Source organism: Hippocampus bargibanti, linkage group LG16 (genome assembly GCF_051943395.1).
Source record: "Hippocampus bargibanti isolate YZ-2025 linkage group LG16, ASM5194339v1, whole genome shotgun sequence".
In the NCBI taxonomy this organism is placed as follows: Eukaryota; Metazoa; Chordata; class Actinopteri; order Syngnathiformes; family Syngnathidae; genus Hippocampus; species Hippocampus bargibanti.
In genome coordinates, this window is record NC_142749.1 from 14,042,327 (window position 1) to 14,059,207 (window position 16,881).

Genomic DNA, 16,881 nt, shown 5'->3' on the forward strand with positions numbered 1-16,881 from the left:
TCTCTCTCTCTCATTCTCATCTTTTCTCTCTCTCTCCCCCCCATTTTTCTCTCACTCTTTCATTTTCTTTCTCTCTCTCTCTCTCTCTCTCATTTTTTCTCTATTATTTTGTCTCTCTCGCTCACATTTTCTTTCTCTCTTTCTTTCTCTCCCTCTTTCACTCTGTCATTTTCTTTCTCTGTCTCTCATTTTATCTCTCTCGCTTGCTCTCTCATCTCTCTCTTTCTCATTTATTTCTCTCTCTCTCTCTCTCTCTCTCTCTCTCTCTCTCTCTCTCTCTCTCACACACACACACTCTATTTTCTTTCTCTCTCTCTCTCTCTCTCTCTCTCTCTCTCTCTCTCTCACTGTCTCATTTTCTCTCTTTCTCTCTCCCTCTCTCTCTCTCTCTCTCTCACTGTCTCATTTTCTCTCTTTCTCTCTCCCTCTCTCTCTCTCTTTCTCATTTACTTTCTCTCTCACTCTCATTTTCTCTTTTTGTCGCTCTCTCTCCCCCTTTTTCCCTCACCCTTTCATTTTCTGTCTCTCACTCTCTCTCTCTATCTCTCCCTCTATCTCCCTCTTTGTTTTCCAGTTTGAGCTGAAAACAGTAGTGTGTGTAGTACATTAAGCAACATAAACGTACTCCCGGGAGCACTTGTCGGAGAAGCTTTGCTCAAGGGCACATGAACTTCCAGTCTGGAATGAATCCACGACAGCCGGGGGAGTTGAAAGGTGTAAATAAAGTACATTCTTCACCCTTGATTTATGTCTGCCCGTGGTGGAAATATGAAATCGTTTGTGTCCGAGGCCTTAAAGGGAGGATCGGAGTTCAACATTGAATGGACGTCAGTAATGTATATGCTTGAATGCTGTGCGGGTTGCACATTGAGACCGTTATGGTAAAGGTGGAGGCATTTTTTTTAAACAAAACCGCTTGTCAAATGGAGGCAAAGGTGAGCTAGAAGGCTACAAGGGGATCCATATGATACTCCCAACAAGCCAACAGCATCCAAGGACAAAGCCCAATTATCCAAATAATGTGAAGAAAAGGAACTCCCCTGTCGGAAACTTCAACCGAGAGAAATGATGTCTTTTGTGACTTCATGTTGTGGGCCATAGTGCACATGTCTAATGTTTCAAACTGTTCCTATTAACTTTGTGACCATAGTTGAAGAAAAACGCCACCTAGCATTATACACCACAACACCAATGAATAATATCACCATTTTGGATACAAATTTATTCTAATGAGTCCAGGCATCACTTTTAAACTCAGCTGTCGCCACAGCGTGGTGCCTCGCCATTGCGTGTCACGCATAGCTCTTAATGCACAGTGATGGACTCCCTCAGAGCTGCCCTACCCCACCCGACTGACTGCAGAGGGCCCGGTTACACGCTGTCAATACATGGCAGGGGGGGAAGCAGCAGATTTGGATTTTCCGCTCTCGGCTGGATGCCTTGTAGCCAAGCGTTTCCCGTTCATCCAAGTGTTCACGGAAGAGACAGGATCCAAATCTTCCATTTCCTCTTCCTAGCATGAAATTAGTATTAAAATACTAAAGTCTGAATGGGAACACACTGCCTGATTTGGCTGCACAAGCAAAAAAAAAAAATAGTAACTGCTTTTCTGAAAAATATAAAGCACCAGAGCCAAATCTGGATCATGGTGGTTATTTAGGTCGAAAACAGAAATGCATATTCCTTAAAATCAGTGGCGGGTCGTGGATTTCATCGCTAGGCCTTCAGTAGTGCTATGTCTGAATTAATCCAAACTGAAAAAAAGCATGGTGTGATTTACTACAGGTCCACTAGAGGATACCATTAGCCAGAAAATAACTGTGTTGACAAAACCGCTATCAAATAAACACAATATATTTGCTCATGCAGCTCGCTACCGATACAGTATGCTTGCTCTGGCCACTATGCTCTTGTCACTAGCGGATAGTGATTAAAAGCAGTTTTCGCAAACTATGGTTGGCTAGTCAATAGCCAATGATAGTTTGCGAGAACTCTGACGTTGACAAGCGCCTTCAAGAAGGCTTTGGTACCTCTTTGGGGTTGCCAACTTGAAATCTTATTGGTTACAGCAACAGTTTGATCGACACATTTGATACGATAGGGCCTGCAGAACTGATTGTGAAGGCGTCCAGGTAGTATTGTGACCCTGGTAACAAATGATGACTGAAATGTGATTGGTGAAATGGTAAAATATGTAAACACACATCTGGAAGCAGCACAACAGAAGAAAAGTAATGAAAGGAAGCTGAAAGACAATTTTTCATTATTTAATAAGAATTCATGGACAAAATATATCATTAACATCAGTCTGTAATTCAGATATTTTTAGGCCAGCAGAGAAGGCTTACCTGACCTTGACAGTCCGCCACTGCTTAAAATATGTGTACCAGTAAAGTTAACCAAATACAGCTTAACAACTCTACTTAGAGCGAATTGTTATTCATAACAGGTCCTTCAATCGCTTTATTCAATAAACGTTGCCGAAAGCAGGACACAGGAAACAGAAGCACATTGCTTGCACGCCCGCCGATAGCTTTGAATGACACAGTTGCTAATTTGGTTGGGGAAAAAAAGCCAGCCAATTATTTGTCAGCGACGCTAGAGTTTGTTTGACACAAGACCCCACAAAAATATACATATAAGAAATGTGTTTGGACTGTTTTGGTCATGGCACCTTATCAATACGTCTCACTCCTAATTGCGTCCTCTATTTGTACCCAGTCTTTCGTGTACATCATGAAACGACGCGACAATGATGATAATGTGCCGGGAAAGCTTCCATCTCAGCAGTCCCAACACATTTCATCATTGTCTCGCTTAAATCCCCACTTCAGCGTTTTGCGGAGTCACCGCTGCGGTCTCCAGGAAGCAAATCAACGCAGCGGTTTGCCGAATCGGCACGCACAGGGGGCGGGGGTGGGAGTGGGGGGGAAACGACGACACAAAGTCGTCCATCAACACTCGCCGTCTGCGTGACCTTGAGGGAAGCACTCCAGGGCCAGATGCTGTGAGGCTGGCTTACACGCAGGCGCCGACCTCAAGTACTCGCGCGAAAACAGACAAACGCGCTTGCGACAAAGCTAATGGGGGGTCCGTTGAGTGTGAAATCCCAAATCTCCCGAAATGGCTTCCTTATTTATCAACATTATCCTTGCGTTTCAATTTTGTTCATTCGCATTCGCAAGTCGCTGACAAATTAAAGATTAATTTGATCAAAACGTGCGTAGCATTGTAAGCTAGTGGTTAGCATACCTGCCTCACAGTTCCGTGGTTGATTTTTGTTCTGTTTTTTTTGTTTAAACATATTGCGTTTAGAACAATACTGCTTAGGATCATGAAAAAATGTCAACAACAAAAAATGTTGGTATAGATCAGGGGTGTGAAAGTCATTTTTTGCCGCGGGCCACATTGTAGTTATGGTTTCCTCTCGAGGGCCGTTATGAATTTGGGGAACCCATTAGAATGTTTAAATCCCTTCAAATATTACATATAGAGCACACAGTAAATGAATGAATAACTCGTTTTCAAATCTGAAGTCAAGAATAATGACTTTTATTGTGGTTGACATCCAAAAATATGAAATTTTGGCTCAGATTTTAGCAATCATCATGGAATTTAACAAGTTTGATTTGCTTTAGCGGGCCGAAAAAAATGATGTGGCGGGCCGGATTTGGCCCGCGGGCCTTGACTTTGACACCCGTGGTATAGATTGTCCACCAAAATACAATTAAAAACCCTTTTTGGCAAGAAACAGGAAGTATAAATTGTGATGGGCCGCATAAACAACAATGCGGATGGAAATTCCCTGAATCCACTTCAGTTTATAATAACTTTTGTTGTAGGCGCAACATTTTTTTGCATAATCCCGCCCACAAAAAAAGACAATAAATGACATCAGGAACAACCGAAGTGGATTTCTAGTAAATGGAAAGATGAGCACATTAGACCTCCACCGTAAAGTCAGCAGTAAATACAGCCTTATCAGATACCACGCTAGCTTATTTACAGACGGAATCCACCCCCCCCCCCCCCCCCCCCCCCCAGATGATTATTGGAAGCCTGATCAGCAGGACGAAAAGCAGTAAAACATGGAGGCAACAAAAGGATGAGATCATGTGATGAGTCGTTTATTAGGACGCTTCCCGCGAACCGTTGGCAGCGTCATCCACGCCGCTGCTGAATCAACCTCGTTCTTTGTTTTTTACGTCTTCGCCATTGTTCTCAATCATTTCAAGAATGCCCGTGAGTCACTCCTCCTGCACGTGGGGAGGCTTTAGAATATGGTGGATGGATAAGCGCTAAACAGGAGGATTGTACCATTAGGTGGTTCTCTTAGTGGATAAATTAGATTTAAGCCTCGGATCAAAAAAAAAAAAAAAAAACAATCAAGACCAGACTTTTTTTATTCTGTCTGCTCTTCAGCGCATGTGCCATTGCAAGTAGCTTTGTCTGCCTGGAGGATTTTCTAATGAGGGGCTTTTTGGAGGTGGATGACAGGCCCCTCAGATCAAGAAGGGGACGTTTAAAGGAAATGTGCAATGTGCTCGCCGTGAACGTGACTAATACTTTACCCTCCACTCGGCAACCCCTCCTCAATATGCCCTGCTGGCATCTTGACAGCCTCATTAGCAAACAAAATAGTCGGAAACTGTCATTATGCCCATGTCATTGAAAACCTGTAATTTAGCCTCCAAAATGTCAGGAGGGACAATGAAAACCAAACGAGGCCGCAACTGGGAGTCTCTTTATATTTCAGATTTATCAGCCATTATCTCAAGTATACATAGATGAGTGAATCTAATATGTGGCTTTTCTTAAAAATGCTGTCTTTTCAAAGGGAACGAGAAATAATGTATCCAACAGTGGCGGGCTGTGGATTTCATCGCTAGGCCTTCAGTAGAGCTAAGTCTGAATGAATCCAGACTGAAAAAGATGTGGTGTACCATTAGCAAGGAAATAACTGTCTGACCTTTGTTCGTGATGTCCATCATTTCTAGAAAAGTCCATCTTAAAAATGGCTATCACAGAAAATCTGCAACCAAATGCATTTCTTCTCCTCCTTCAGCCATTGTGAGTTGACAAAACCTCTGTTAAATCAACACAAAAATGTATTTGCTTATGCAGCTCGCTACAGATACAGTGTGCTAGCTTTGGCCAGTATGCGCTTATCACTAACGGCTAGTGATACTATGATTAGATAGTGATTAGCCAATCATAGTTTACAAAAACAAACTCTGACATTGCCACCGCCTTCGAGCAGGCCTTCGGTTGCCAACTCGAACTCTGATTGGTTGAAGCAATTGTTTCATTGACATTGATTTTTATGCTCCAGAGCCTTCAGATCTGATTGTGAAGGCGCCCTGGTACATTTCTGACCCTGGTAACAAATGATGGCCGAAATGTGATTGGTTAAATGCTTAAATACGAAAACGCACATGTAGCGCAACAGGGGAAAAGTAATGAAAACAAGCTGAAAGACAATTTGGAATCATTTCATAAGAATTCATGGACAAAATATAGTTAACAACAGTGCGTGACTCAGATATTTTTAGGCCAGAAGAGAAGGCTTTGCAGGCCTCGATGGACCACCACTGGTATCCAATACAGTTATCTTAACATAGTGTTACTTAATGCTTGTCAACTTTCATTAATCCTTCAAGCAAAAATGTCACTTTTGACACGTACTGTAGAGGAAAACGACATTACCATTATTTACCAAATCACAACCTTTTTGCAAACGGCCCATTTGAGATGCTGTGTACTCTATATGGCACCACAATATCATCAACGAATAAATACTGCCATCTGCTGGATGGTTAAAACATTACAACAACTTCCTAGCTTTTAAATTATAAATGAAGCGGGCGAAAAATGTATCGGTAACTTTATGTCACAACCATTTTAACCGTCATTTTTGACAATATGATTTGATTACGATTTATGCATTTCCGTTGCCTTTTTTAATTAAGTATTCGACAATCTACCGGAACTAATAATTAATTGTTATGACTGTCACTTTGCTTATAAATTATTACATATACTATACGTCACTGATATAAATGAGACATGGGTCAAGAAATGGAACATTTCTGATAAAATAAGTGAAATTGTTTGACAGAACGTCTCACGACGCACTCGCCGAGAATCAACAGTGTCTGTCTCTTAATGTGAAGGTCCACCGGATCTCGCGGCTCGAAAGTTTCCCAGGGGGAAACGTTGTGGCGAGCTTTGGTCTGTGCGAGTTCGTGAGTTAGTGCGTGTTATGGTAGCAGACGACCTGCACGCACATCGCTCTTCCTCCTCTGGTTCTTTCCACGACGACGACCCCCAAGGCGTTGTGAGACGAGAAGACCATGTCGGTGAACGACGTGTACGTGCTGCGGCCATTCAAGCTGATCGCCCTGTTGTGCGTCTTCCTAGCGCTGTGCCTGGACCTGGTGGCGCTACTCAGTCCGGCCTGGGTCACAGCTGACCACTTCTCGCTTTCCCTGTGGGAGTCGTGCTCCCAGTCCGAGGCGAGTCAGCCGGACGAGGACGCTTCGTGGAGCTGCTTCTCCACGCTCACTTCTGGTTCGTAGATCACAATTCTTTTCATCACCGTTGGGATGCTTTCTGTGTTTGGGTGGGACGAGGAAAAGTTGTTTTTCTGAGATAGTTTTTCTTATTCTAAGCAGATCAGGTGATTGACAAATTGAGAATGTTTATTTTTTACGTTGATCTATTAAAATTTGGGCAATTCGATTTTTACCGTACCCCCCCCCCAAAAAAAAAATAAAAATAAAAAAAAAATCTACCAATTATAGAACTTAACTCATAAATACTCAATATGATAATAATAAATAATAATAATAATAAAGAACTTTGTTAAAGCATCAGCTGTTGTTAAAGCACTATGTCAATCAATATGTATTGTAGATAATAATAATAACAATAATATAAATAATAATATAAATAAATAAAATGTATTACTATTATTATTCTTAAATGCCTTTATAAGCTCTCAATGACACTTTAGAATCACAAAAACACATAAATAAAACCACAGTTAAAATTATAAATAAAAACAAATTACAAATAAATTGAAATGCAATAGAAATCACAGCCCATATATTTATAATTAATTTTTTAAATAGATTTTCATCGCAACATAATTATAATTTTACTTAAATTGTACATAATCACAAGTGCTATAGAAATGACGGCCCGTATATTTATAATTAATCTTTTTTTACAAGTTTTCATCTCAATATAATTATAATTTTACTGGGATTTGGTGTTTTGTTCATTGTAAAACAATTGATTTATTATGAATTTCATTGCATGTATTTTATTTTAATAATAATACATTTCATTTACAAGGGCTTTTCAAAACTCTCAAGGACACTTTACGTTCACAGGATATACATTTTACTCATTAATATAAATATAACTTTATTATATGACAACCTAATGCGGTAAGAAAATGTTCGGACTCCTTTGTAAATAAAATCAAGAAATATGAATTAAAAGGGCTGACGATTGAGGCTACCATTCAAAATATTCACCATTGGACGAAGAATTATTAAAAATTGTAAGAAATTACTCACGTGCAAATTTACATTACGAATCTGACCTAAGGTGACCCCTCCTTAACATCATCGCATAATTCGTCAACGTTTTGCTTTGCACTCACCTTCCCACACAATAGCAATGAGGCATGCGATAAACACGCTGGCTGAATCAGGAGCAGGAAGGATATGAGTGTGAATAGTCATCAGCATATGAATGAACCCCTATTGTTTTCGAATATTTGTTTTAATGTGGCGTTGAAAGTGTCGGTGAATGGAGGGGAAGGGGGGAGGCCATCAATTCATCACTTGTAGTGGAGCCCTTTTAAACCCAGCCTGTGACAGCGTACCCACAGAGCTAACAAGGAAGGTCTTTCATTGCGGTTCAACAGGCACGTGGACCCACCCGGTTTACACTCCGGCCCCCCTTGTTGTGCACTCACGGAGTAGAACTGTGAAATGTTCCTTGACATTGTGGCGCTTTTTCTTTTGATATTACTGAGTCGTGTCATTGGATTTAATTGGATTAGTTTTTATTAGTCTCGCAGTGGAGAAATGTACATTTCACAGTAGATAAAGTAATGGAAGGAAGAGGAAAGGAAAGGAAGAAGTAGAAAAACATAATAGAGGAGCTGCTGTAAAGGCAGCCACTCTCGCGGCGCCATCGAAGTCAAACGAACAAAAAAATTATAATAATGCGACAAAACAAAGACACAGTTATTCAATCTTAAACACTTTCTGCACCCTATTTGTTAAAGGAAGCAATTCTAGATAAAAGAGGAGAATATTAAAGCGTCATTTTCACCAATGGATCAAGGACGTCATGGTGAAACGTGCACGTTTGCTACAAGCTAAATGTTGAAAGCAAACACAAAGCAGTAGCATCCTTTGACGAAAAGCGGTATTGTCTCACATCTCTTGTCCCACGTAAATCCGCTTCAATTCCAAGCCGCTGACTGTCCAACAGCACCAACTTTTCCGCTGAACAAATCGCCCATGACAGGCACAAAAAAAAGCACAAAAGCCCCAAAACTGTCCAACAGTGACAGTCAAATGGCACCGACATTCCTCCCAATCAAAAACTGTGCTGACATATTTGTTGCATTGGGAGCTCTCGTTAACTCATCTCAATTTTGTTGTATTTCAAGATCTTGCAACCCAATTCATGTCTTTGAAAGGCAAATTGGCATTTTCGTGTTTATTATGTTTGTTAAAGTCATTATAAGTGCCTTGCACGCTGGGTCCGAGAGGACAGTCATTTCATCTGTGCTGTATGTCATGTATATTAGCATATTTGACAATAACTTTGACTTTGATTTTTTTTTTAAGTTTCCCCTGTAGTTATTGCTCACAGATGTAACTTTTATTCATGTTAAAGTCATCCAAAGAGTGCTTCTTAAAATGAGCCCGACCCAATGGTGGGTCCACGCGAGCCACAAAGAATGTGGCGGAAACGAAGCTTTGGCCCGAGCTCTCATGTTGCGGAATGCGTGGGGGCCGACCGGGAGGTGGGTTTGACACTTTTGAGGGTCTGCAGATCTCATTAAAACAACAGTGGAGGGTTGGGTCGCGGGCGAAATGGCCATTTGGCCCAAGGTTCATAAAGCAGAGGTGAGAAGCTCAGGCTTGGAATGTGTTTTTTCTGTGTTTGAACTGAGCTCTACATACAAATAGTGAGGAGCTTAGAAATACCCCTGTAATATTTTGACCTTCAAAATATGTGTTTTCTTGGCGAGAAGCGTCTGATGGAAATTCGAGCCACATGATGTGGTAAAAGCTGGAAGCAATAATCCCTCGCGTGCTTCTTATTCTAATGCCGTTTGAGCTGTTATCTTCACGGGGAAGCGCTTCCTTTTTCGCTCCCCGATGACAAACCAATTGTTGGCCTCACCCGATGCAAATTATTCTTTTGAGCTCAGTCGACTGTCTCCCCCGTGACACAGACGAGTAGGATTTCAGGAGGTGGTGGTAGGGGGGGGGGATATTAGGGGAATCACAACAAAGCAGTTAAGAGAGCCATTTTGAAATGGGAACAAACACAAAATCCTCTCACAAAGAACATATTTAACTTCACTAGTTTAGTAACGAATTGAAAATATGACGTAGAGCACCATTCCCGAATTTCTTCAGGTTTTGTTTGTTCATGCTTGGGTGCCGATGAAGCGCCGGGCAAGGCCTCTGGCAATGTTTCCCCTTTCACAAGGGGGCAGCATTTCCCTTTTTTCCATTTTAGCACTTTGTTCCAGCTCCAGCTGTTGCTAAAGCACTATATAAACCAATATGTAGGAATTGCATCATATTTTGGACAGCCGCCCTCATTTCAAGCTCGGATAACTCCAAACCCATATCATTTAGGAAATAACTATTTTTTTCTGATGAAAGAAGCGCTATATAAACCAATATGTGTATGTATTGCATCATATTTTGGACAACTACCCTCATTTCGAGCTCAGATAACTCCAGACCCATATAACTTAGGAATTAACTCTTTTTTTCTGATGAAAGAAGCGATATATAAACCAATATGTATATATTGCATTGTATTTTGGACAGCTGACCTCATTTCAAGCTCAGATAACTCCAGACCCATATCATTTAGGAAATAACTTTTTTTCTGATGAAAGAAGCGCTATATAAGCCAATATGTATGTATTGCATTGTATTTTGGACAGCTGGCCTCATTTCAAGCTCAGATAACTCCAGACCCATATCATTTAGGAATTAACTATTTTTGTCTGATGAAAGAAGTGCTATATAAATCAATATGAATGAATTGCATTGTATTTTGGACAACCACCCTCATTTCGAGCTCAGATAACTCTAGACCCATATAACTTAAGAATGAACTCTTTTTTTCTGATGAAAGAAGAGTGTATCACGTTTTCTAACGCTGTATTGAATGTTTATGTAGTCCTAAAACTCAATATTTTGTGGGTCCTAGAATTCAAGTGACAATGACAAAAACCCTGGCACTGGAGTGGACACATTTTTGCACATCATCTGCCAGTGAATGAGTTAAAAAAATCAAGATGTATTCCAAGTCAGTGTGGTTGGAACATGTCCCCCAGCAACCACCGACTGCAAATAGGAGAATATTTATTATTGCTTTAAAAGCGACCAAGAAATGATCACAGGGTTTTTTTTCCTTCCACCCAGGCCCAAAGCCATCTCATCTCCATGACAACCGCTTTGAGTTTGACGTAACAACAACTACCTTGTGACTCCTTTGAAATAGTCGCTCGGATGAACGTTGTAAGATTTTGTTCTGCGTTTCCATCCCGCAGATTGGCAAATCGCCACCCTCGTGCTACTGGTGGGTGGCGCCGCCGCAACCCTGGTGGCCTTTCTGGTGGGCCTGATTTCGCTGTGCCGCGGGACGCAAAGGAAGCACTACCGCACCGTGGCCGTCTTCCTCTTCACCGCAGGTCGGTTTTCCTCTACTTCCTGTTTTTTTCATTTTGCGCCAAATGTGTATCGTGATCCTTTTTTTTTCTTGGTCTTTTCATGGACAAAATATAGTTATAGTCTATAGTCTCCCTTGATATTGCGTTCAATAAAAACAGGACTGCTTCAAAAGAATGACATTATAAAACTCCCAGTAGTCCAATACTATCCAAAAACTACAACTAACACTAAAACTAATTACGTTTAAACTGAAATAAAGCAGCAGATGAAAATAAAAACGACCAAACTTGCTCCAAAAATGAATGAATACTTAAAAACAAATCTAAATCAAATAAAAATCAACTGTATTGACAAATCCTATTATAACTACTATATCTACTATCATAACTATACTATAATAACCATAACTCCCCCGATTATAATATACTAACTATAATAAGCCTGAGTTCAACACGATCATGTCATCGTTAACTCATTCACTGCCAGACATGTGCAAAGATGTGTCCACTCCAGTGCCAGGGTTTTTGTCATAGTCACTCAAATTGCTGAATATTGAATTACAAGGACTACATAAACATTCAATTCAGCGTAAGAAACCTTAGGCTATCTTTTTTCATCAGAAAAAAAATAGTTAATTCCTAAGTTATATAGGTCTGGAGTTATCTGAGCTTGAAATGGGGGTGTCTGTACAAAATGGAATACATAGATATTGATTTATATAGCGCTTTAACAGCAGCTGGAACAAAGTGCGAACATGGAAGAAAGGGAGGAAGGGAAAACCATTGCAAGAGGTCTGGCTAGCGCTTTATCAGCACCCAAGCATGAAAAAAAAAAAAAACAGAACCCGGACAAATTCTGGAATGGCGCTCCACTTTTCAATTCCCTGAATAAATTCGGCAATGGCAGCGAATGGGTTAATAGATCAAGTATGGAAAGACCCCATTGATGGTCCAGGTACCAATTCACGGGCCACAATGCGTGACAGAAATAATACAAAAAAATGACAGAAAACTACGCCCAACCGCAAGCCTTTTCCAGGCAGACAAGCTTTTATTTGTTCCAGAGCTCCTATGAAATAAAAGCGTCTCAAGGAGAGAAGCAGTGGTGCGTTGCCTGAGCTCATTTCTTCTGTGGTGAGCAGCCCAGAGGCCCCCGCTTGGACCGGCGGCCAAAAAAAAAAACAGCCACAGTATTTGCAGCGTTACTAACAACTGGAAGTCGCGAGGGAGTAAGTTAAATTCAACTTTTTTTGGGGGGGGTGTCCATTTTCTTTTGATATTCAAGTCCTGGGACGGTTTTGCCTTTAAATGCAAGTTAAATTGGCTATGTGAGGGACTACTATACAAAAGCAATAGATTTGCTACGTGGCCATGCTTGTTACTCAAAACAATTTTTCACAATAAAATGGCATTAATCCATTTTTCATTTATTTTATTTGGGAATTGAAAATATGACGTGGAGCGCCATTTCCAAATTTTTCGAGTTTTCGCGCTGATGAAGCGCTGGTCAGACCTCTGGCAATGTTTTTCCCTTCCACAAGGGGGCAGTATTTGCCTTTTGTCCATGTTAGCGCTTTGTTACATCGTCAGCTGTTGTTAAAGCGCGATATAAACCAATATGTATGTATTGCATTGTATTTTGGACAGCCACTGTGTATTTATCCGCCCCCATTTCAAGCTCAGATAACTCCAGAGTATATCACGTTTTCTAACGCTGTATTGAATGTTTATGTAGTCTTAAAACTCAATATTTTGTGGGTCCTAGAATTCAAGTGACAATGACAAAAACCCTGGCACTGTAGTGGACACATTTTTGCACATCGTCTAGCAGTGAATAAATTAACATTAATGACAAAATAGCTGTCCCCATTTCAAGCTCAGATAACTCCAGACTCATATAATTTAGGAATTAACTATTTTTTTTCCTGACGAAAGAAGGTTTCTTACGCTGCATTGAATGTTTATGTTGACCAAAAACTCAATACAGTAAAGTCTCGTTATATCGATATTCAAGGGAGTCCGAAAAAATATCGATATAACAGGGACTATCGATATATCCGACCCTGTTTGCATGTAATTTTCTCCGTGCGTGCATAGAAATAGTATCGATATAACCGGGACTATCGATATATCCGATATCGATATAACGAGACTTTACTGTATTCTGTGGGTCCTGCAATTTGAGTGAAAATGACAAAAACCCTGGCAATAGAATGAGTTAATCAGCCTCACTCACCTCCCCCGCCCCACTCAAAAAAAGTTGTAATTAATACCAATGACAAAATGAGTGTAAATAGTTGCTTTTCGCCCCGTTTTTCTTCATTGCAATGGATTGTGGGCTATTCCGCCATACAGTAAAAGACACAAAGAACACTTATACAACTGACGCCCCCCCCAAAAAAAAAGTAATATATTTTTGTTATTACTCGGAAATAATAATAAATTATAATACATTTCATTTCTAAGCACCTTTCAAAACTCTCTAGGACACTTTTCCGTCACAGGATTAAAGATAAATAATATAAGCAACACAGACATAGTGTTTGTCTACATGTGTTGCTCCACTACTTGTATTGCTTCAAAGGATAAAAAAAAGACTGAATTTTAAAAGCTCTTTATGACTGTGATTGGTTTGCATTTGATTAGCTAAATTCGGGAAAGATTCCAAAGTTGAACAAATTGGAGGTCAACCAACATCCCATAACCGTTCTCGCTTCTTTTAAATCGAACCTGACAGGCAAAGTTATTCACGTTAAGCTACGTTAGTGGTCGCGAGGGAACTTTGTCTTTGTTCCTCTATGAAAACACCAGGCATAAAAGGGGCCAGTGTGTGCACTTGACATAATGGCGCAACCGCTGCCTGCGAGCCATTTACTGAAAAACACGGCAAGCCGGTGTTATCCTTTCCTGTGTGCGTAATTGCTTTGAGAGGCCGGACGGAGAGTATAAGGGCCGCCTTTACATGGCTACGAAGGGCAGTCGAGGAGGAGCGGACGCCTTATTGGACCCCCATTTATTTGGCAGTGCCGCGCTATTTATTTTCTGTCCAGAAATATGACCTCAGTCTCAGTCTGGGCTCCATCAACACTGCCGCATTCTTTCGGGTCGCCGCCGCTTCTACCGGGAGGAAGCAAAGGCGGATGAGAAGTCACGCTAAAATCCACAAAGCCGCAAAGACTTAGCTCAAGGAAAATGAGTCACATTGGGAGAGGCATTCAAGTCTTTTTTTTTGTCCTTCTACGTCAAGGTCAAAGAGTCGTGACTTTTTGCCGACATCCACGTGGTTTTGTGCAATGCAAAGCTTTTGTTTTCAACTTGCGCACACGCTGCTTGGTTTGTTTGTCTGCCGGATGATGCAAAACGTAAGCACATTTTGAGAAGACGATGCGTGCTGTCCACAAGGTTGTTTTTCTTATGTTGCCATCAAAATTCCACCCTCTATTGAATTGATGTTTTCACAATGGTTTTTGACACTGTCGAATGTTGTTGTTTTTTTCTCCTTACATTTCTAAAGTCAGTTATGTCAGAGAAAAATAAAACTTGAGTTATTTTTACATTTCCCCCAAACTACTAGATAGCTAGCGAGCTCGCTAGCTTGCTGGCTAGGTAGCTCGTTAGCTAGGTAGCTAGGTAGCTCACTAGCTAGGTGGCTTGCTAGCACGTTAGCTAGGTAGCTCGCTAGCTAGATAACTCGCTAGCTAGGTCACTCACTAGCTCGGTAGCTCGCTAGCTAGGTAGCTCAATAGCTAGGTAGCTCGATAGCTAGGTCGCTCACTAGCTCAATAGATAGTTAGCTCGCTAGCTCGATGGATAGGTAGCTCGCTAGCTACATAGATAGGTAGCTCACTAGCGAGAGAGATTGGTAGCTCGCTAGCGAGAGAGAGGGAGCTCGCTAGCAAGATAGATAGGGAGCTCGCTAGATAGATAGCTACATAGCTCGCTAGATAGATAGATAGCTCGCTAGATGGATAGATAACTCGCTAGATAGATAGCTTGCTAGATAGATAGCTCAATAGCTAAATGGATAGCTCAATAGCTAGATGGATAGCTTGATAGCTACATGGATAGCTCGATAGCTACATGGATAGCTCGATAGCTAGATAGATAGCTCGGTAGCTAGATAGCTCCTGTATTTTTATCTACTTCTTTTCTTTCCACTCTGCTGCTGTGATACGTAAATAATAACGAATAAAGACTCATCTAATCTAGATTTGGCGCAACAGAAATGATAGTGACCCGACTTCTTATTTTTTCCCCTTTTCCCCCCAGTTGTGCTGCAGGCCTGCGCGCTGGTCCTGTACCCGATCAAGTTCATCGACGGGACGGTCCTGCAAACGTATCACGAATTTAACTGGGGCTACGGCCTGGGCTGGGGTGCCACCATCTTCATGCTAGGGGGCGGAGTCCTCTTCTGCCTGCGGACGGACATATACGAGGATGGCATGTACTGATGGACGCCTTTGTCAAAACTCTTTTGGACAGCCGGCGTGTGTGTATAGGAGCACGGACTTACAGTAAACTCTCTCCTAGCTCTCTCGGGTTATTTTTAGTCAGGTTGTGAAGGTCTATAGTAGGACAGGTCTCTTGGAATAGAACCCCTTCGGTTTACTATCAACGCCACCCCCACTGGCCGATTCTATGGGTAAGGTGGCGACCTTTCGGGACGGCCACCGCTTCTTGGACATTTCCACTGCATGGTGAGCTGGATGTCTGTTGTTGGGACAAAATGGACAGTTGGGTTGGAATATTTCAAGGCAGCAGTGCATGGCCGTATTGTGGCCTCTTTTTTTCTAGTACAGTAATACCTCGGTTTACGAACCCGTTGGCTTACGAACTTTTCAGCTTACGAACGTTAAATTTATGAACATTTTACCTTGCCATACAAACTATTTTTAGGGATACACACGAAGCTGCCACAATGAGTGATGTGTCGTTCGTGAACGAACCCGTTTTAGAACAAAATGCAGCCGGCTTGTTATGGTCCTCAATTCCCCACGCCCAGTCGTCGGTTAAAGCCACGTGATTGGTCAAGAACGCAGCAGTGCGGGGAGGTGGTTTAAACATTAAAGAGACAGGGAGACGACAGAGAGAGAGTGACATAATGGATAGAAAACGGTGGAATTTGGACTTGGTTCAACTTTGATAGTTCAAAGGCAGAGTGTAAACTGCAAGGTTAAAATTCCCATCAATCAGGCTCCACAAATAACCCGTACAAGCCATCTGTACACTTGTTGCAAAAAGCTATCAACACAGCTAAACAGAACACAGTTGATGAGGAACTAGGTAAAATTATGACAGAGAAAGCACCTCCAAGGGATCATTCCTCACGATAGTGAAAGAAGAAGGCTACGTTCCTCATCAAGTGTTTAATGCTGAGGAAAGGAAACCGGCCACTCCATTCCATCAAGCCATCAACGACCTTCACAAAGGTCAATAAAACGACTTTATTATACAGTACAGTTTATTTCTTTAATTACAATACCATAGCACATAAAATAAGGTATATTTTGTGTAGTTTTAAGGTTTAGAAAATTAGAAAGTAGAAACTTATGTTTTATGGGAACCTGGGAACGGATTATTCTCATTTTAATGGTTTCCTATGGGAAATAAAATTTTGGGATACACACTTTTCGCCTTACAGACTCTGTCTGGGAACCAATTAAGTACGGAAGCCAAGGTATCACTGTATTACAACAAGGAGCTTGTCGTGTATTCATGGCGCCATTTTTTTCTGCGTTTTACCTGAAACATATCATAGAGTATCTTCTGACTACACGGCTTTTTATAATACGCTGGAGCTATTCTATTTATAGTTTGTGTGTCTCCCCGCGGAAATGTGTCAAAAGTCTTTGTACGTGAAAGACTGAATAAAAAGTGTCGTTTTCGGGGGTATGACGAGTTGAAGGGTTGAAATTAGCGGTGTGTCCAGG

The 16,881-nt window shown here is 41.3% G+C and overlaps 1 protein-coding gene across 1 annotated transcript; it reads left to right on the forward strand.

Moving 5' to 3' along the window:
• The first annotated feature begins 6,225 nt into the window (after window positions 1–6,225).
• Window positions 6,226–16,841, forward strand: LOC148886579 (transmembrane protein 47-like). The gene is made up of 3 exons (XM_089016315.1): window positions 6,226–6,570; window positions 10,832–10,972; window positions 15,221–16,841. The coding sequence occupies exons 1-3, from the start codon at window positions 6,354–6,356 to the stop codon at window positions 15,400–15,402; spliced, it is 540 nt and encodes a 179-aa protein (XP_088872441.1). The 5' UTR covers window positions 6,226–6,353; the 3' UTR covers window positions 15,403–16,841.
• Window positions 16,842–16,881: the final 40 nt, after the last annotated feature.

What these genes read in the sequence shown, in the direction of transcription:
- LOC148886579 (XM_089016315.1), top strand. Translation starts at nt 6,354, where the DNA reads ATGTCGGTGAACGACGTGTACGTGCTGCGGCCATTCAAGCTGATCGCC. An exon ending in CTTCTCCACGCTCACTTCTG is followed by an intron (nt 6,571 to 10,831) that starts GTTCGTAGATCA and finishes TCCATCCCGCAG; the next exon opens with ATTGGCAAATCGCCACCCTC. An exon ending in CGTCTTCCTCTTCACCGCAG is followed by an intron (nt 10,973 to 15,220) that starts GTCGGTTTTCCT and finishes TTTTCCCCCCAG; the next exon opens with TTGTGCTGCAGGCCTGCGCG.